We start from the raw sequence: 21,418 nt of genomic DNA, 5'->3' as shown, positions 1-21,418 counted from the left end.
TCTAAAAATTGCAAGACATGACCAGACGATGATAAAGATGTTAAAAAGTGGAATGCAAATTTTAGATTCCCCATGTCTCTCTTTTAACATCTTTATCATCGTCTGGTCATGTCTTGCAATTTTTAGAAGGCTCCAGATTAAAGCAGAAATCTGAATTTGTTTCGAAACTATCTTACCGATTTTTCTATCAGATGTCGCTATTGCGTCCATAACGAAGCCATGCTATTGTTGCTTCTAATAAGACAAAGAAGATTATTTTTCACGTCAAGAACGGCTATGAATAACTATTCTGATGAGACTTTTTAAGTCGAAATACGTATCAATAGATACATAGACGCTTTGAACGTGAAATCAAATCTTTTCTGTCTTTTTCATCAAATATTTTTAGTTAAAATGTTTTTGGGCCATTTTGAAATCAAAATATGCCTTTAATTCATATTTTTGACAAACCGCGTATATGACTAGAAAATTTAATATATGATTGTATTCTAGGTTTTTGATCATTTAGAACTTTTTATAAAGAATAATTAAAAATAAAATCATAAATCTAAAAATAAAAAGTTTCCCATATGGTGCGGACTTAATTGGACACACTTTATATATAAAGAACCAGCTTTATCTCCGCATGTTCACCTATAGAGTATTCAATGGGCAGGCCATGTATTTATAATAGAAAATGACAGGCTTCCAAAAAAACTGTTGAATGCAAGACTCCAGGGCACCTATTTTGGGAGACCGAGAAAGCGATGGGACGATTATATCGATGAGGACGTAAGAAATCGCAGTCGATCGTGGATGAGAATGGCTACACACCGAAATGAATGGATAGATCTACTGAGTGAGGCCAGGGCCCGAAATGGGCTGTATTTTATAGTCCTACATATCTTGGTGTCCAGTCTTTCCACAATACGTTTGTTTTCCTCCCTACCATCAACTGAAGTCACAAATAAACTTAAAGAAAAGAAAAATCTTTCACTTCGGGGTGTAAATCGTCTACAATTTTATGCACAGTTATAGTAGATTCATTGAGCATAAGACTATTTTGGCAGAGTCATTTCCGGAAGAAAACAGCATAAAAAATCCTACTACTGATTCATAGCTGAATCAGCTGAATAAACTTTCCATTTGCAAGTACCAATCTATAAACCACTGTAAGATTTGAAAAATATAGATGTAAACTGGCGTTGTATTAATTTTCTCTATTAATGGTGAGCCGATCGTCACGAAATTAGTGATACAAAATGATTTCAAGAGTCACATTTACTCAACAAAGAGAGTCAGTTATACAACATGTAAAGTTTTTCAATTTTATTCAAATCTATACAGAAAACACAGTATGAAGCTTCGCGCTACTACAGTAACGCCTACTGTACCATTTTTTTGAGTTCCAGCCACCTCCAGTCGAAGCCAACATTTGACCAACATATCACAAAGTTAATTACTAAATATACTAGACAGTTTATACTGAGTTCAGAGTATAAGATTGACTGCCTTTTAATGCCGATATCTGCATCTACTCAAATAGTCGTCAATTTGGTTATAATTTCCTTTATTAGAAATTAGCATTTCGAAGCGAAATAAATGTATTACTTTTAGAGATTTTTTTTAGCACGACTCTAGTCATTTAAGGGTAGCAGTTCATAGTTGTTGTTTAATTTTATATTTATTTGTGTTTTCTATTTGTTAAGTCTCAATCGGTTCATAATTTTGGTTTTTGTCGCCCTGCCAAAGGATATTCTCGAAAAAAATTTTATCATTGGAATTAAATAACACTTTTAATAAAAATTTCAGAAATTTACATATATACCTATGGTATTAACGTTCTTTGCGGAAATTTGCGCTCAAATTTAAATCAATTGACGATGAATCTTGTGAAATGGATTATAGTGATAAATATGACCATAAAGGTGACATCGATGTAAAGTTAAAGCATAGTCAATTCAAATTATTACAAATAGACAAAAGGTGTAGAAGGCGTCGTATTTTGCACCATAAGCTGTGAATGTGTGTCTGTTCTCTTGTGTTTAACTCACTGATGTGTATCTTCTGTCAACCAAAGTAGATGGTGCTATGTCACGATACCACTCTGATCTGTTTTCGATTTCTAGCACTATCTGAAGGCCCAATACTAGTCAAAACATATCAGTATGAATGAATACCAGACCTTCAGAGAGAAAAGATACACCGAAGTCTTCCGTTGCTTAATATTACGCAATCATTAAATCCAAGTACAGAAATTTGTTTTTTTTTTTAAGATAGAGGTATTTTTAAAGAAAGAAACGGTATATGCAATTTTTCCAATAGCTCTTCATCTTTCCGTCTTATTTCGCTGATTCCTATGACGTTCCATTTTATATTTCCAGTTTCTTTTTCCAGTTCTACAAGTCTAGATTGGTTTCATGAAGCTATATAAAGCGTGTTTGTTTTATTTGGGTAGCGGTTTAGACTCCGCAGTTTATTAGCAGTCTGCCTTGTTCAGGGCTATTTGGGCCACTCAGTTCAGGGCTACTGGCCTACTGGTATCAAGGCCTACGGCCATGATTTGTGTGCGTCTTTCATGTTATTGTGATGTGAGGTGTTTAAACACAAAAATTTTAAGAACCAAATTTCTTCATTTATTTTTGCATGTCAGCGATCTATGACACTATGAATTACATTGTGTGTTCCTTTGTTTACAGGAACATTTATTGTCGCCACAAAACCTTTTACAGTTGCATCTGAGAAAACCTTGACCAAAACCTTTGGATGACATATTTGCTGCAGTTCGCAAGGGTATTTTCTTACTACTAATATCATTTGATTCAAAAACGAATTGCGAATCGGTTTGAATGAGTTCATTTCTTGAAAATAATCTATCCAGTGGTCCATTCTCAGTACTGAGTTTGTACAAGCCATCATTATTAATTTCAGAAACAATGGCTAATACATTTCTTGGAGCTAATCGACCTCAATCAACATCCGGCACTCGAATAAAAACATTAGTTCCTTTTTTTAAAGGAGCAAATCTTTTATTTGACTCACATATCATTTTTGATGTCTAAGCTCTCATCATTTATGTGATTCTTCTCTCTCATTCAATATTCTCTTACTTCTTTGGGTTAACTGGTCATTAAAGTTGTCGTCAAATTTGCCTTCTTGTATATTGGGTGCATCTTCATTATTTTTAATCAGGATATTATTGTCCAGGATTTCTAAAGATTCATTCATATATTTTTCTTGATTCTCTAAATTCTCTTGGCAGGGTTCTATACTGTTGCTTTCTTCTCCATTTTTTAAATAATCATCATCATGTTCGTTTTCCATGCTATTTAATAATTCTTCCAAGTCTTCTTCATTTTGTAGTTTATCAAGGGCATCTTTCAGAAGGTCTGCATCTTCTAAACCATTTGTTTGTCTGCTGCCAAACATGGCCCCATAAGTGCTCCTACCAATTCCTCTATGAAAAGATCAGTTTTTCTTGGACTGTATAAATCGCAACCCTTCGGACCATTTTGTATTATTATTATCGTTTACCCAGGTACTCAACATATCCCGGACATCTTGATTCGCCCTCTCTACAGAGCCTTGATTTTGTAAATTTTGAATATAATTTCTCTGTTAAAAGAATTTAACTTTCTTTTTTGCATATAATCTTTATATTATACTGTTTGTAATAAATACATCGAGAAATTAATAAAATAATACATATTTATTGTGTATATCCAAAATATAAAACATGTTCATTTTGTACATTACTATGCATATTTTTGTTATTTCTGCCAATTGTTTGCACTATTCTTATTACTTTTCAGATGCTTCTTGAACTGATACCATATAAGTCTTGTTTCATTTCTTTTTGTACCGGAAAATATCAACAGTCGATCAAAATATTCCTAGCTCTAAGTTTAGACAGTATATCTTATATATTTTTTAATTACTATTTCATACATATCTTAGAAATTTTGTGTAAAGATTTAATTAATTTTATGATAGAAATATTTTGAGGATATTCTGTGCCCATGAAAATATCATAAACTGTGATACATTAACCTAATACTTTATTTTTGTTCAAATAAAATGGTAGATCTCATTTATGTATATCTTGAATATTGTACCCAAAGACCAAAATTATGAACTTAAATTTTTATTTATTCGCACAATTTTTTGAGATTATATCGGAAAATCTTTATTCCTTAGTATTTTAAACTATTGTGAACAGAGATTAATTATTTACTGAGTCCTTTACCAGTTGCTACATCATTAGTTTTTGCTTCGACAGTAATACAGTACACCGATTTGTATTTAGTATGTAAAAGTCTAGAGAAAGCTTCAAAAGAAGTAATACGGAGCAGAGGACGCCTACAACTAGATGGATTGACGACTTCATGCGTGTTAGCATAACTAGATACTGGCTAGTAGTAGTAGTTCACTGTTTTAAAGTTGAGGTTTGGAATATTCGTTCCAGACAAGCTCATCAATATTATTATTATTACTCATCCTCATTTGAGTCCATTATACTTTTTTTACCCATGGTTACACCATTTACATACCTTCATTCACATTCAATTTCTTCTGTTGTCTACATCAAAGCTTCCTTAAATATTTGCTCTGAATACATATTAAAGAGTAAAGGCGATAAAATACAGCCTTGTCTCACTCCTCTTTTTATATTTATTTTATCCGACTTCTATTCTTGCCACTTGATGCCATTATAGATTTGTAATTATTCGTAAATTTTTATCGTCTAATCCAGCTGTTTTCAATATTTCTAGCATTTTGTTATGTTAGATCTTGTCAAAAGCTTTTTCAAAATCAGTTGCGCAGATGTAGTCCAGATTTACATAAAATATATTATTATAAGTAGCTTCGGTATTATTTTTCCTCTATAATCTATAATTTCCCCTGTATATCGTTTACTAAGGAATGAAGACACAATTGTGACCAATATTGAGAGAGATTTAAACGAATTTATTACTGATATACAACTTTACATAGATCTTGCTTTTCTTAGTAAATAACGGGAATGTTTTTTTCTCTATATACCTACTATTTCAGAGATGTTTTTGCTGCGCCGCTTATCCTTGCTGCTCTTGCTGTCTTTGTAATTGAATATGCACAGTCTTTGACTAAGCTACAATCAAATGTAATTGTAGAAAGTGACTCATGTTTTAATTATTTTTTGTAGGCCAGTAAAATTGGACGGTTACCCAACCCTGTGTTGAGATAGAAAAGTTACTAGACGACATATGTCATTAAATCTTATTTGACAATAGGAGTTAAATTTAATCCTTGAATCAGTCATAAGTTTATTAATTTAAACGGATAAAGGACTTTTCCCAAAAAATATATTTAACAAGGACTAGTTTTCTTCATCTAAGGCATCTATAAAATCAGAAAATAATTTTTATGACAATCAATTTGTTTTAAAATACTGATTATTTTTTTAATAAAAACCGCACGCCTATGACTCGTCGATTTCCTTTCCCCTCAAACCCACAAAGGTCAACATTGAAAATATGAGACATTTTCTATAATTTTAAATTTAATTAAATTTAAATTAATAAGGACTATAATATACATAATATCTTGTTGGTGTACTGTGTTATTTAATTAGGAATTGTACTTTATAATTTGCTTCCTTTTGAAGGAATATAGACAAATGGTAATAAAATCTTGCCTTAGATATATATTGTTAATTTTTCGTTGTATCAGTAAGCTTTGTGTCGTCCTTTTGCTTGTAAATTGAAAAGTTTTGACGACTTTACTTAATTTTATAAAAAATAAATATTATTCCTGTTAGTATTAATGAAAAATTGTTATGAATAGATTTTTATTTAGTCATGTGTAAATCAAAAACAAAACTTTAAATATTAAAATTTGTTTTCGTGAAATGTTTATGTGTATTGATAAAACACTAATATTGCATATTATTGGTTCAAATTTTTTAGACTTTATACAGATATTTCCGTTGTGTATGCCTCTAAGTCTAAGGTATACATTTTTAGAAATTTGCCAATTAAAAATAAAAAAAAAACGAAAGGAGATCAGACAATAAGCGGTAATGTTGATTAGGTATATTAAAAGAAGAAAGGAATTTTTGTAAGATAATTCCAGACGTGACGTTTTTTTTTTCCTCAAATCGTCAACCAAACGGTCCAATCAAGCTGCTTAGTAATTGCCTTGCAGACGCAGTGACCAGAGTGTAAAAACTGACCTGAATTCGAATTGTAGAGCTGAAAACTTTATTTAAAGAATCATATTTTTTGTTAGATCGGTATCAGATTGATTGGTTAGAGGTACCGCAGCCGTTCGGATATAATAATCGATTCTTTGTAAAGACAATGAGAAATTTTTGCACACATAGTCAAGGTGCAATGGCCAGTTGGCTGAAATACGGCCGGTTTATATCAATATTACGTACAACCAACCGATCTGGTGATCGTGGTATTTTTGATGGGCCTTTTGAATGAAAAAATCTTTGTATTGCATTGCCAAGATTCTCTACATCATGAACTTTGTTGATGGTATCTCGGGAAGTGACGGTTTCTGGGTCACTTTGTCGAAATGATCAAATTTATTTCATTTATACTAAAATGACAAAAGTACTATGATGTATATGGTATTTTAAGGACTTTTCTGGTGGTTTATCTATCATTTGCAAACTGTATTACAAACAACTTCCTAAATCGTTGCCGTGTTCTAGTTTTTTATCAACTACAGCTTTCTCATCTACGTATGTTCATGCAAAATGTTAAATACACTACTTTCTGATATATTCAATTTCTCTGCTGTTTGAAGTAACTTTAATTTACAATCAGCCAAAACGATTTTGTCGTCTGCTTTTATATTACCCAGAACAACTGCCGAAATTGGACGACTAGAGCGTTATCATTTGTGTCTGCATGGCCACGTTTAAATCAGGATGCTGCCTCTTAATGGTTGCGCCCAACAGAATAGAATCCAAATTACAGCTATCAAGCCATTTTTGTGGTTGAACATTCACTAAACAATGTTTAATGACCAATGTTCACATCATGGAAATAAGGATTTATCAATACAAGATTCAATTATTCCATTGACTTAAAAATTGCAAAAACATCGTCACTATTTTATAACAGATAAACTAATAGCATTTTTGAGTTCAAATTGTGACAGATGACGTTTAAAGGTTGGTAATTTCTCCTAATAATATCAAGTTTGTGTTGGGCCTTGTATAGATATATCTAGTCCACAATTTATTTAGTGATGTGAAATAACTGATAAGTGCAGAAGCTATTAACTCAATATGTGACAATACTTTCTTTCCTTAAGTTTCCCAAATTTAAAAGAAATATAATAGTTTTCCAATAGTTTAGAAGAAATATTGACTTAATACTGACGGAGAAAGTAAAGAAAATGAAAGTATATACTGTACTTGCGTATTTGTTGTGAGACCATGTAGGGAAAGAATAACCCAAAGCTGTCGCTATGACAGAATGTTACTTAACTATGATCGCATTTTATGAATATACATAGCTTAATGTTAAAATGGTTTCTCAAGAAGTATTTCGTCTTGAAATTATTTAAAGAGATAAATAATTTGCATGTTAAATAATATTTTCATATATTTATTTATATGGAATTATTGTTTTAAATATAGGGCCATCGAAAACAAAAATAATTAAAGAAGGCTGTGCAAAAAAATAACTCAGGTCTGGATTTTAGCCATGTCCACAGACTGATCTACACATAACCTAAGCCATTGTTTACAATTTTGTTTATACAAGACAATCTGTTTATAAACTACGTTCCTATTGACAACGATAATGAAAAATGTCAGGCATTGACGTTTATCTTTCCAAAATGACTGAAATGTCAAACTATCGCTATTTACGTGCTCAACCTACTTTGATTACGATTTTTCTCGATGGGTCTATATAAAAAAAACTGTTTAAAAAGGCACTCTTAGCGTTTATACTTCCATTATTATAGCATAAACGTAACTTTCGGAGTATACCTTGTTGAATTGTAATCATTGGTAAACAATATTTAGGCAGAGACAAAAAAACTTGGATAAAAGGATTGAGGAGACAAATATGAATATGGAGACAAAAAATAGGCGCAGAAAGCTGGCAAATGTTGACAATCGATATAGTAGACTTGCGAAATAGAATTGGTAAGGTCGAGGCTCTATCTTTAGTACCATTAATGATGATGATGATTACTTACCTTATAAAACTAATAATTTTAACTAATTTTGCAAATTTTTGAAGGAATAGCCATAAGGTACACTTACAGTTTAGACATTAATTATCAGCCAGAGGTCGAGTCATATTAATTTCAAAGTATATCATCCTTGCGCTTTCAGCCTGTAGGTTCCCATTATTATTGTTGTCATATTTTTTGTTTTAGTTGAAGTAATATAAATTATTTGTAGAATTCTCCAAATATGGAATATACCTGTACTATAATATGCAATATTTTGTTGTTGAAAATATTATTTTCTTCATAGACATACAAATCTTTTAACTTTAAAAGAATGTAAGATATATATAAAAACGTATTCTAAGCCGTTTTGCTTTAAAGCGAGTGTGAGATTTTTGCTTTTAATCAACTTCGCGATTGATTAGCTTTAACAATATTATTTTTGTGAGGAAGAAGTATAAGTGTGTTGAAGGGACACAAACCTTATTTAAATATATGTATATATAGGTTAATCTTAGTGATAACAGTCTACATACAAATAAAATCTTGGGTATAGACTGTAGAGAGTATTTTGCATAAAATATTCCGGCAGAAGAAAATATCATTGAAGTATGTGGACATTTTTTAAATTCCTGTGTACTATCTATAGGATATACTTTCCATACATGTATGTATAGGGGCGGGAATAATCTTTCTAATTTTTGTTAATAGTAAGTAGAGAAAAGACTAAATAGGTATTTCTCTCTATATGCTATTTAAAATACTTGTGTCAAATTTGTTTTTTCTCGACACTGCAACTTTCGGTTTAATAATTTTGTCTACATAACTTTTAATGCTGAGTTGAAAACCATCATCAGTTTTTCTTATTTGCTTCTGCACTAGTCATCTGATAGACAAACGGGTCGCTAAAAACTAAGGATCGTTTTTTTTAATTTCTGTTTTAATTCAATCGGAAGACAACTAAAATAAAAGGAATCTAGAAAAGCCGTGCAAAAAACTTACAATTTGTGCCCAAACAATAAATTTAAAAATGACTATAATAAATGATTCGGAGAAGATATCTTACAACAAATAACTAAATTAGCTTAATCAAAATATAGTTATTGAAAAAGAAGAAGAAGAGCCAAGAATTAGACAGGCCCTTTTTACCTTACAAGTACTGTTTCAGAATTACAAAGATGTAATTTGTGAAGTATACAGATGCTTTATAGATTACCAAAAAGCATTTGATAGAGTAAAAGGACAAAAACCTGAGAGTTATCAACATATTACAAACAAACAGGCCATTTAACCGTTAACATAACAGTAAACTACATTCGTTTTACATATTCCCATCCGCCAACAAACGCACGTGAAAGCCAAACAGGGTCGTACTGAGGTATATTATATGATTTTTAAAAATATTTAGTTTTGAAACTATTAGTGTAAGAATTTCTTGAAATTTAATCACTGTGAGCAAAATTTAATGTTCCATTGAAGGAAAATGTGCTAAAATAAAATATTCATTAACTGAGAGATACATAACAAAGTAAACATTTTGAATTTGCATTTAAACAGATTGGCAAGTTTGGATCTGTACCATGAGAATCCGTCTGGCTTAAGGCAATAAATTATATTTAATAGCCTCTTGACGAATGAGAGGGCGAATATCAACACGTGCTCATGTTTACAGATGGGAATTTGCTACCTGAATAAACTTTAGAACAAAGAGTATTACAGGGATGTATTTTATCCAACCTGCTATTCAACATTTATTCTGAATATGTCTTTAGGGATCTTTGGAAAGATGGGACAAAGAATATTAATAAACGGTGAATGACTGAATAATACCAGATACGCAAATGATACGGTAGTTTTTGCTGATAATTTATACTATTTATAAACATAAATAAATCACATAACTAAAGTTAGCAATCGATACGGACTAGACCTTGACATAACAAAGACAAATTTACAGGATCAGTTTTCTTTTGATATATTCTTCTGCCTTTTCTCAGAACTGCTTTCTACTTAGAAACTAGTCAGTCAATCGACTATAAAGCAATATTATAAATGTTGGAAATATTGTTATTCCTCAAGTCTTTCAAATAAACAAGCAAACGAATATGTGTATTTTATTTTCCCTTAAAAGACTCTGGTATACAAGAACCTCTTCTAGAATCTAGAAAAGATCATAAAATCAGCAACAAAGATCAATTTTTCATTAATTGGTCTGTGGTAAGTAATTCTTTATTAATAAAAAATTTCTAGTTCATTGAAAATTATTTACAAATACTTACTAAATATTGAAACCTTGACCATCGGAGTGGTCGGACTACATTTTGGGATAGGCCGAATGCATTTATCAAAAAGCAAATATTTATTAATTTTACAGTAACGTGGGGTGCCAACCGTTCCCTCCTTTCTGATCGTTAATATCGATTTCCTGTTCCTCTTTGCCGATATAAACCAGCGAAGAGCATCATTCCACGAGCTCCGGCTTAAGACACTTCTGTTATGATAAGAATAATCAGAACTGTGCAACCTAACCTAAGAGAATCTAGGGAGACCTTAGCTAATGTGAATTTTTAACTGAAAATCCAAGTAGAAAACAGTCGCAGAATACTTGAGAATTTCGAGGATCTTTAATAACTATTAGCAATTACTTAATTTCGACTGTTGTGAATTTGTGCGTCTAAGTAATATTTTTTATATTTTTCTAAAAAAAGAATAAATAAAAATCAGATCAGATTTAAGAATCACAAGTTGGATATTCAAAAATATAATAATGATATAAAGACGAGAAAAACTAACTTATAGACGTGACAACTGTGTATATTTGAGAACATGTGTGTTAGGATGCGTATTTGCCAAACCGTCAGCCAACCTATCTGCCAAGTTAATCCCGTTGGAATATATTAATATTAATCCCGTCCCAATATTATCCAAAACAAAGATATTACAATTCGTATTATTCCTAAAAACTGTTACACTGTCTAGATACCAACAAATTTTACTGTAACCGCTTCCTGTGATTACATTCTAAGTAAAGAATGTTTCTGGTTGAAAAATCACTTATTCAAAATCGGGTAACACTGTATGTGTTTGGTATACCATAATATTTGGATAAGCTATAAACATTATAAGTATAACATCAGACTGTCCTTGAAAGTATTTCGATGCTTAATAAAAAATTACCTAGGACTGACCAATTTCTGGAAATGACTGACCATTGTAAATTAATTTGTGACATTTGTGCATTTTTGTTGAAAGCCAAAAAAGTTTGGAGGAGATATCGATAAATATGCGACCAGTAGTGTATTACTGGTTGCATATTTCAGTTTGACAACCTAAATTTTGGCGAATGCGGTATTTTATTTTACAAAAACCGAAGAAAAAGCCTGAAATCGGTAAAATTTTATCATCTCGTGAAAATAAATATGATGGGAGAGAAAAGAGCGGTGTCCGTAGAATAGTGCACCAATTTTTTCGGAAAAATAGACCATCGACAATCAACTCAGTTTTGGCTACAGCAAACGCTGCGGAGCATTTGCGTAATTTTTCAAGAAGCACAGTATACCGTTTTTGTGCAATATCTAGTTTAAGTTTGAAATCGTAGAAAGCCGATTTTAATTGAGAAACAGGAGATAATTTCATAGCGTTGTCGTTTCCTACGATTCATTAGTCGATACCGCGAAGAAGGCTACAGTTTCGTCGATTTAGATGAGTCATGGGTAAACGTAGGCCACAGCCTCTCAAAAGAATGGGTAGACAGGTCAATTAAATCGCATAGATATATTTATTAATGCATTTTTTCGTGTTCTGACTACAGGCCTAAAAGCTCCTGCAGCTCGTGGTCCTCGTTTTGTCCTCATACATGCAGGATGTGAAAATGGCTTTATTAATGGAGCAGAACTGAGCAGAAAAACACCCAAGATTATCATGCGAAATGGTTGGTTGGAATTGAATTATTGTTTTCAAAATGGCTTAACATAAAATAGTATGAAACTTCTATTGCATATGTTTTTTATTGACATATTTTTTGTTGACCGTTCACGAGTGAATTAAAAGAAAAAATAATTATTTAGTAGCATGTGTGTAGCATCAGAACATTATTAATTGTTTGATGACCGTTAAGAAAAAGAAAGAAACTAATAAATGTACTAGACATGTACTTGTATAGGATTATCGCTGTTAAGTGCTGTTGAATACAGAAATGAGGATTTATTTATGATAATTCACAAATGTGGCGAAATATGACAAACCCGCTTGCAATATACAACCACACTGATTCTAACATTTGAAGGTCCATATAGATACTAACGAGTCATAATTTTATGAGCGCTAGAGTAGAATTCGACTGATGAAGGTATTTTAATGAATGGGCAGTTTCATGAAAGACAAAGATAGTTGAAGAAACATCTATTGAGGGGCGGGGGGTTACTTTAATAAAAATGTAGTTTTTAAATAAATATCAGCCGATATGAAAATGGATTATGAAAAAATAATAATTACTAAATTTGCTAGGCAGTTAGGACTGGGGTCATCGAACTCTGTATATTATGATAATAAATGGTATCTCATAATTCAGTGACGCGTATTCATTGGTCCCTACTGAAATACTTGATTAAAATACCTACATTCCTTCAAAATAAATATTTTGAAAGGACGAAAGGAACAAAAGTTATCTTCTTCTTTACGTGCCATCTCCGCGACAGAGATTGGCAATGATCATGGCTATTCTGATCTTAGATGCTGCCGCTCTCAATAGTTCCACTGATATGCATCCGTACCATTCCCTCAAGTTACGCAACCATGAGATTCTTCTCACTCCTACACTTCTGTTGCCCTGGATTTTCCCTTGTATAATTAATTGAAGTATGTTGTATCTTTCATTACGCATAACATGCACCAGGTATTGCGGCTTTCGTGTATTGATGGTTTCCAGTATTTCCATTCTTTTGTTGACTCTTCTTATGACTTCGTTGTTTGTTACATGCTCGGTCCATGATATCTTCAGGATTCTTCTATACACCCACAGTTCAAATTCTTCCAAATTCTAATTCTCAAGTCTAATTTCAGTTCTCTTGCACAACATACCTTTCTCATTTTATTGAAGCATGTTCGTGCTTTCTCTATCCGAACTTTGATTTCTTTGGAGTAATCGTTTGTGTGATTAATTATTGTGCCAAGATAATTGTAGTTTTCAACTTGTTCTAAAGTTTTACCATTAATTGTCAGGCTTTCATCATTATTTTGGGTTTTTGATATCCTCATAAATTTAGTTTTCTTGATGTTTATTGATAATTCATATTCTTCTCCATACTCAACTATCTTGTTCATTAGCATTTGGAGGTTGTCTGCTATTATGATAATATCGTCTGCATATCTAATGTTGTTAATTGGTATTCCATTGACCTTTACTCCCGCTGTTTCTCCCCCAAGAGCTCTTTTCATAATTTCTTCAGAGTATGCATTGTATAGTAGTGGTGACAATACACACCCATGTCGGACTCCTCTTTTAATTTCGAACTCTTCTGATGTGTGTTCATTAATGCGTATGTATGCCTGCCGTTTCTAATGTAGAGATATAATTTTTCTATAAAACAGACGCACATATCTTGGTTCACATCCAAGCATCTCTGGATTAGTACGTTGAATGCAAAGGGAGCTTCACGGGTACCTACGCCTCTCGGAATCCAAATTGGGTTTCTTCAATATCCCTATTAAGTATTTGGTAAATGCGTTTATGGATGGTCTTTAAAAACATTTGAAGTGTGTGAGACATCAGGCTTATGGTACGGTGGTCGGTGCATTCTCTAGCATTTTTCTTTTTTGGAAGACAAATAAATGTTGAGGACAACCATTTATTTGATATATCACCCGACTGACAAATTTCATTAAATAGCTTTAAGAGGACATCCATGTACTATTCTATTATTTTTAGGATATCAATAGGCAGTTAATCTGGCCTCGGGCTTTTTCCGTTTCTGATGTTCTTTAGTGCATACAATATTTCTTCCTTTGTAATTTCTATACTTGTTTCTTAGTCCTCGATATGTCTTGTAGGTTTCCTCTTTCGTCGTCCAAGAGCTCTTCCATACCTATTCTTTCCATCGTTTTAGCTTTAGCTTTTCGTCAGTCGTTACCATAGTATTTCCATTTTTATTTAAAAGAGTTGTGTTGTGGTTTCTTTTTACAGCCCTGCCATTTCTATTCATTTATAACAAAAGTTATGTATGAAGCTAAAATGACAAAATAAATAAAAGAAAATATCCAGTTACCAAAAATATTTATATTTTAAGAAATTAGAAATATATATAAATCTTATAACAATAATGTACACAACAAAATAATTTCACAAAAACATACTATATATGCATTATAATACTTCTTTGAGGAAAAATATATAACTTAAAATTATGTATAAAATTTTTTTTGACGTAGTCATTAAATCACGAATTTTTCTTGCCAATATGACAAACATTGAATAATACATTTACAAAAACATGAAACAACAAAATACGACCGTTACTACCAATTATTTGAGATTACAGTAATTTAAAATAGGTTTTTAATTTAATTAAAATAATGTAACATAAAAGAATGTAAAACAAGAATAATTCTCTAGAGTTACCAAAAACAAAGATTTACTGCAAACGCTGTAACCTAAAGATATTCAAAAAGATATATATGTTATAAGTGTGCACAATGACGTGTCTTCGCCTCAGATTACCTGACTCCTCTCATAGGCGATATGAGTCCAAGCTGGACATTCATTTAGTTCGTATTCAAATTCTACCAGTAACTGTTTCATATCCATGATTTATTTTATCAGTATCGGTGAAATTGGGTGATTACAAATCTGCACTGAGAAACGTCTCCATTATTGCCTCGCATGGAGCACCACAGTTGGTATTTGACGCTTGCGCAGCCTACACCTACATGTGTCAATCAGACACTGACAGTCCAAATTAAATGCCCGATTTTTACATGAGAAATGGCATCTAAATGGTAGGTGCCACGCCAACGACAATGACTACGTTGCAGTTGTAGTTCAGTCTCGCATGAATACATATGTTACAAGAATATAAAAATGTTAGAATTTCCGTAACTGAATGAAGTAAAATTATAAGAAATGTAATAACTAAATATTGCAGTCGAGATATTAGCAATATAAAAAAGATAAAAGATTCACAAATGCAGTTGATAGGGCTGGTTGTGAACAGATCATTAAAATATAAGAAAGAAAAGTAGGGACCGTATGTGGAAATGCAAATAGGTACCTCATATTTTCACCAAAGACCGTCTATAAAAGAGTGTAAAATATTCAAAATAAGATCTAGTGATTTCAAAAGAATTGATAAGTGGCTAAAATATACTAAAAAATATTGAACAAGAAATTAAAAATACAATTTTGATTTATAGATACATATGTAAATTTTCTTATAAACTACATTACCTATTTTTGGTATATTTTTTCACAATAATGTTTCACATATCAATTTTGATAGTGTTGACTCATGCCATGGTAAATGTACTATTATTGCTATAGCTAATATTAATAAATAATTGTTAGTTTTTTAGAGGATCCAGCATTTCCAATGAGAAATCGTCGTTGCCGAAACTGATTCCACGGCTAAATCCAGTCTGAAACAAAACAAAGATACATTAGAGACCAATATAAAATCCAGGGATTTATATGTTAAAACAATTTGCGTCAGCAAATATTAACATCCAGATATATGAGTTTTAATTTGTAGACGTTAAAAGGCGTGGCAATACAATGCTCCCGAAACAGCAGTAGGGGTGTCCATAGAAGGCCCTGTATGTCAAAAGCCTACCTGGTAAATATATATATATATATATATATATATATATATATATATATATATATATATACAAATAACACAGTTTATTAGGGTTGCAGTCAGAAAATTGGCCGAGATGTTAATGAAACACTCTTATGACTTTTTGTCTAGCTTTCGGAATGGTTTTATTCCTTTTTCAAGACACTGTAATAAGAAAAAAAAATGTAAATATTTATAAAATATCACAAATCTTCAGTGCAACTTACTAGTCGTTGCGATTATTTGTAAAAGCATAGACACTCAACATTAATAACATACACATAAAATATAAAATAGTAGACAAAATACATTTTAAAATTCTTTAAAATTTAGGTACAGATAGTAAAAATTTTGTTTGTCATCTTTTGCTGGTGTGTTTTAACTCTGGCACATAGAGAACAAAACGAAAAAATCCTATGATTAAAAAGTAATTAGGTGTACTTAATATTATATTTCTTTTTAAAAACTACTAGAGGCCCATCTTAGGCGATTTTAATTTTTAAACCTGTCTTAATGGTATGCAACATATGCATAGAAGTGTAATTTGTGTGGGTACAGGTAGATATTAATTTTATTTTCGATGCTTTTCCAGTAATAGTCCAAAATAAAATTAATATCTATGTTAATATCTAGTGGATATTTTCAACCGAACGTTTGATGAGATTTCGAATATCTCCAGAAAGACTCGTGATGGTATGGGAGTGAAACGTAATTGGTTTTGGTGGTAAGGTCTCTGGGGAACGCAGTCTCCTGCAGGGTTTTAAGGCGTCTTCTATGGATGAGTTTATTGATGAGGTTTTGATCATACCTCATCAAACACAATCAAATTTATGATGACATCATTTATGACACTGATGATGGAATATGGATTCCGAAAACGTTCTGTCTTTATGACATAACCCGATTGGGTTTTTTAATTATATACCTTTTATAAAGGATTTTAATAATTTTTTTAATAATATTGTTAACATATGGTTCAGAGACCTGGACTCTAACAAAAAATAATAGAAACATGTTAGGATGTTTCGAAAAAAAAGTACTAAGGCGAATCTATGAAGTAGTGAATAACAATGGAGTGTGGAGAAGAGGATACAACTTCGAACATTATAGAATATACCAGGAACCTGATATCATAAAACATATTAAGATAGTACGTCTGAGGTGGATAGGGCATATAATGGGGATGGAACAAAATGACCCATGAAGACATGAAAAATATGGGAATACGTGCTTGGCGGAGAAAGGCGATGGATAGGGACTACTGGAGAGAAATTCTTGGGGAGGTTAGAACCCACGCAGGGTTGTAAAGCCAGAATGATGATGATGATGATGATGAAAACTGTAAAAGAGAAAACAACACGCATCCTGAAAAAATTGAATTACAGCACCGTTTAGAATTTTGTAATATTAGCATGGATCATTGTAGATATAGAGGAATGTATATTGATCGAGATAATAAGTAAATGTATATAAACAAAGCTTTTTAAATACCAGTAAAATAAGTCTTGAGCACCTACCTTCATTTCTAGTATCCTCTTGTCCAATAATCCGATAGCATTTTCAATGTCCTGCGGCGTTGGGGTAGTTGCAAAATCTCCCATTTCGAATGGATCCAACACTTTATTATTACTATTAAAGTTGCCTGTTGAATTTGGTGTGAAAGGTATAGTTCCGAACAGATCTTGACCTGGTGACCTATTCGTTTCATTGTTGCTACCATTATTGACGGGTAGATTGAACCGCCTGGCTGCTTTTGGTGGTGGTGCAATGAGAGGTGGACTAGATGCGGTACCGTTGGTGGTAGATGTGGAGTTGGTTTCGAACGATCTGGGATTGAAGTCGTTATCGGGATCCAACTCGTTGAAGAGTAAACTGTAAACGACAAAATTTATATTTAAATGGAACTACACACAACGCAAAAGTCTAAGGATATTTTAATAATTTGACAATACCAATGACAGAAATGTCATGGCCATATAAATTTGCTTGCACTATAATTGTTAATACAGACACTCACTTCTTATTAAAAAAAAAAAAAAAAATTGTAAAACTGATAGCAATACGTGTTTTAGCATGTTTTTTATAAGGGACAAAAAAATCGACATTTTTATGTTTTGTTTATTTTTAATTTTAGTCACTTTATACCATTCTTGCTTAATAGGTGAGTTAAAGGTATTGTCTTTTTACCTTGCAACGACAACATTTAACGTTGGACGAGATGAATAGAGCCGTGGGCCTTCTTCAAGCTGGTATGCGACAAACTCAAGTTGCTGACCAGTTGGGTGTCTCCCAAAGCGTCGTAAGTCGTTTGTGGCGTCGGTTTAGAGACACTGGGAGTCCAGAGGACGTGGTCGCTCTACAACCTTCGCTCAAGACCGATATTTAATTTTAAATGCCAGAAGGCAGCCAAAAATCACAGCACCCGAGCTGGTTAATGAATTACAGCTTGCACATAATGTAACAATTAATCGTCTCCATGAAGCCAATCTTCGTAGTCGGCGACCAGAGATGTCCATCTCTATCTAGAGGCAATCGCGCTGCAAGATTAACCTGGTGTCAAGAGTTTCAGAATTGGACTGACAATCAGTGGGCCACAGTTTTGTTTAGTGACGAGTCTAGATATGGATTTCATCCAGATTCTCGTCGGACAAGAGTTTGGAGACGACCCGGAGATGGAGAACGATTACGACATCTTCAAGAAGTGTATGCATACAGAGGTGGTACATTAATGGTATGGGGCGGAATCATGATTGATGGAAGAACTGACCTCGTTTTCCCACGTGGCTTTCTCACAAGTCAGCAATATTTGGACACTATTCTTGAACTTGTTGTGCGCCCGTTTGCTGCAGCTGTTGGAGAAAATTTTTACTTTATGCATGATAATGCTCGACCACATGTTGCGCATATTGTAACAAGCTGGTTGGATAACGAGGGTATTGATGTATTGCCGTGGCCAGCACAATTACCGGACTTGAATCCCATTGAGCATGTATGGGACATGCTTCAACGAAGAATTACTCCACATATGGGCAATATCTACAATGAGTTTCAATTAAAAGAGCTTCTAAGAGAACAATGGACACAACTACCTCAAGCAGACATTAACAACGTGATTCGGAGCATGAACAGTAGATGTATAGCTGTGATAAACCAACGTGGTGGCCATACTTTATTTTAAGTTTATATTTTTTCGTATTTTTGACATTTTATGGTGGTATGTGAAACATGGGTGATTTTTAATATATTTTTTTTGCTCCAATTTTCTGTTTTTTTTTTTGCAATTTATGGTTTTTGACATATTAAACAACAATTTAAACTACAAATTTTGTATTACTTTTTTTAAGTTGATTACAGATAAACGAAATACGTCTATTTATAAAAATATCCCTAGACTTTTGCGCTGTGTGTATTTTATAAATTTTTAGTGCAAGGAAACAACACAAGCACTTTACCTTCAATATATTCATTCAAAAAATTTATTAGAAGTGTTTTGTAAGATTCTTAAATAAATAACAATATTCTTTAAGTGTCATTCATCCCAGAATTTAGTAGATCAAGCAGAAGCTCAAAAACTTGAATATGGCAAACTTCCGAAAACCGAAAATATGTAAAAATTTGATAGGTTGGAGGGTGGTCTGCGTCTCTTCAGTCTTCTATTGATGCGTGGTTCAAGAAGTGGGTGGAGTAGATTTATCATTCTGATTTTATAGTTTTTCATAATGTTTGATGCTTCTCTTCGCTATGACATCCATAACATAAGCTTGAGTCTTTTAAGTCTACAGTTCATCGTTTGGTTCTAGACATACCAGGCAACATGCATCACAACACGAAGTATCTTGATAATGACCACATTGAATTTGCTGATCCAGCTCTAAATGTCAATTGCATAAACTCAAATTAGGTTTATGATCTTTTATATAAAAACAGTTTGTTCTCTAAAGATAGCTCGAACCTTCAGTCAGTTACCAGATTAGATAGATCTTTCGTTTTTTGACATATCTACTTTATTTCCTTGATTACACGTTCTTTCCATGTTAATCTACTATCTTTATATATTGCTCTTTCTATGAGGTAAGTTTACTTGGAGAATTTTGCTTCGTTGTTTCTTTTTCTTCATCTGTGGAACTATCTTTGAAGATACAGGCGATCCTGTAAAATGTTTGAAGCAATTTTGGGATCATCATGCGACGCTAATATGGCAGTATCATCAGTGGTCCAATGACATTTCCTTGTGGAACTCCATCTTTTAGAGAGAGTCGCATCATTATTCTAAACTCTTTACTGTTGATGTAGAATTTTAGTTTTTACTTTATGAAGAAGGTTTGAGGTAAGTGACTGGTAGTTATTTGTATTTTAAAGAGCAGTCTTTAATTCCAAAGTTTGTCAAAAGGGTAATTTACATCTAAAAAGACTGATGTGTTTATCAACTTATCCAGCCAAACTAAGCCAAGTGTATTGTTGTAATACTGCATGAAAATATTTCTCGAAATCTATATTTAAACAGTATCAATAATGGCTCTAATGACCAACTAGACTTGCTGACACAAGTCAAAAACTCATTTAATTAAATGATTAAATCCCACCAATAGAAAAAAAGTTCCAGAACAAGTTTGTGTCATCCCTCAAGAATCGTTTGATCAAAATAATTTGAATGTTTACGTTAATAAAAAAAATTATAGGTTCTTTGGATCGTTACAAGTGAACGATCAATTGAAACCGGCAGGCTCAAAATGACAAGAGAGAGCGTAGAGCAAATATTGATAGATCCAAAGTATAAGCTATTTTCACGTGTTTATTCGAAATGATCAATAAAGGTCATAAATGGAGCTGTTAAAAGTCATCATCAAAGCAGAGAGTGAAGACTATCGTTTTGATTAACGAACAGGAAGAGACTGATGGATATATAGGTACTAAGCAACTCTGTATTATTGTTATGGCAATTAGCATTGTTATTAACAGTTAAAGCTCTTAAAAAGAATGTATTTCTGACTTAGATAAACGGAATAAAGATCCTAAGAAATGTGTACACCTCGCCAGGTAGAAATGGCATTCTAAAAATTTATTCAATTTGACAACTACTTTCGACTTTGAGTAAAAAAAGGATGCAATTTTAAGAAAGTTTCTTTACATGTGCTTGTGTAGATATTTTATCTTATACTAAAAACATAAAATCCCATTTATAAAATTTGTAACGTAGAAACTAATTTTAAATTTTTGCCAAAACGCTTTGTGGGTGATTTTTATTGAAATATTTTCATATAATTTCCTGCAGTCAATAATTAAATATCGTTTGTATTTGTCCATCCATTACTATAATTGATTTACTGTCAGTGATAAACATGACATTATAGTCTGGTCAATGGCTCAGCAGGCCTGAAGACTCATTTCGATGTTAGTAACTTAGTAAATTCATGATTCCAGCCACA

The 21,418-nt window shown here is 32.4% G+C and overlaps 1 protein-coding gene across 3 annotated transcripts in view; it reads right to left on the bottom strand.

Moving 5' to 3' along the window:
- Positions 1–14,417: 14,417 nt before the first annotated feature.
- ced-6 (PTB domain-containing adapter protein ced-6) overlaps positions 14,418–21,418 on the bottom strand; it is a 98,314-nt gene continuing 91,313 nt past the window's right edge. For all 3 annotated transcript variants that reach the window (XM_072535692.1, XM_072535691.1, XM_072535693.1), the window contains exons 5-6: positions 17,510–17,864; positions 14,418–15,792 (exon numbers count right to left, since the gene is read on the bottom strand). In XM_072535692.1, coding sequence (XP_072391793.1) covers positions 15,718–15,792; positions 17,510–17,864 — 430 coding nt within the window. In that variant the 3' untranslated portion in view covers positions 14,418–15,717. The remainder of the gene's footprint in view (positions 15,793–17,509; positions 17,865–21,418) is intronic.

This window comes from Diabrotica undecimpunctata, chromosome 6 (genome assembly GCF_040954645.1).
Source record: "Diabrotica undecimpunctata isolate CICGRU chromosome 6, icDiaUnde3, whole genome shotgun sequence".
Lineage (NCBI taxonomy): Eukaryota > Metazoa > Arthropoda > Insecta > Coleoptera > Chrysomelidae > Diabrotica > Diabrotica undecimpunctata.
Note: the sequence above shows the minus strand (reverse complement) of the source record. Positions and strands in the feature narration are given on the sequence as shown.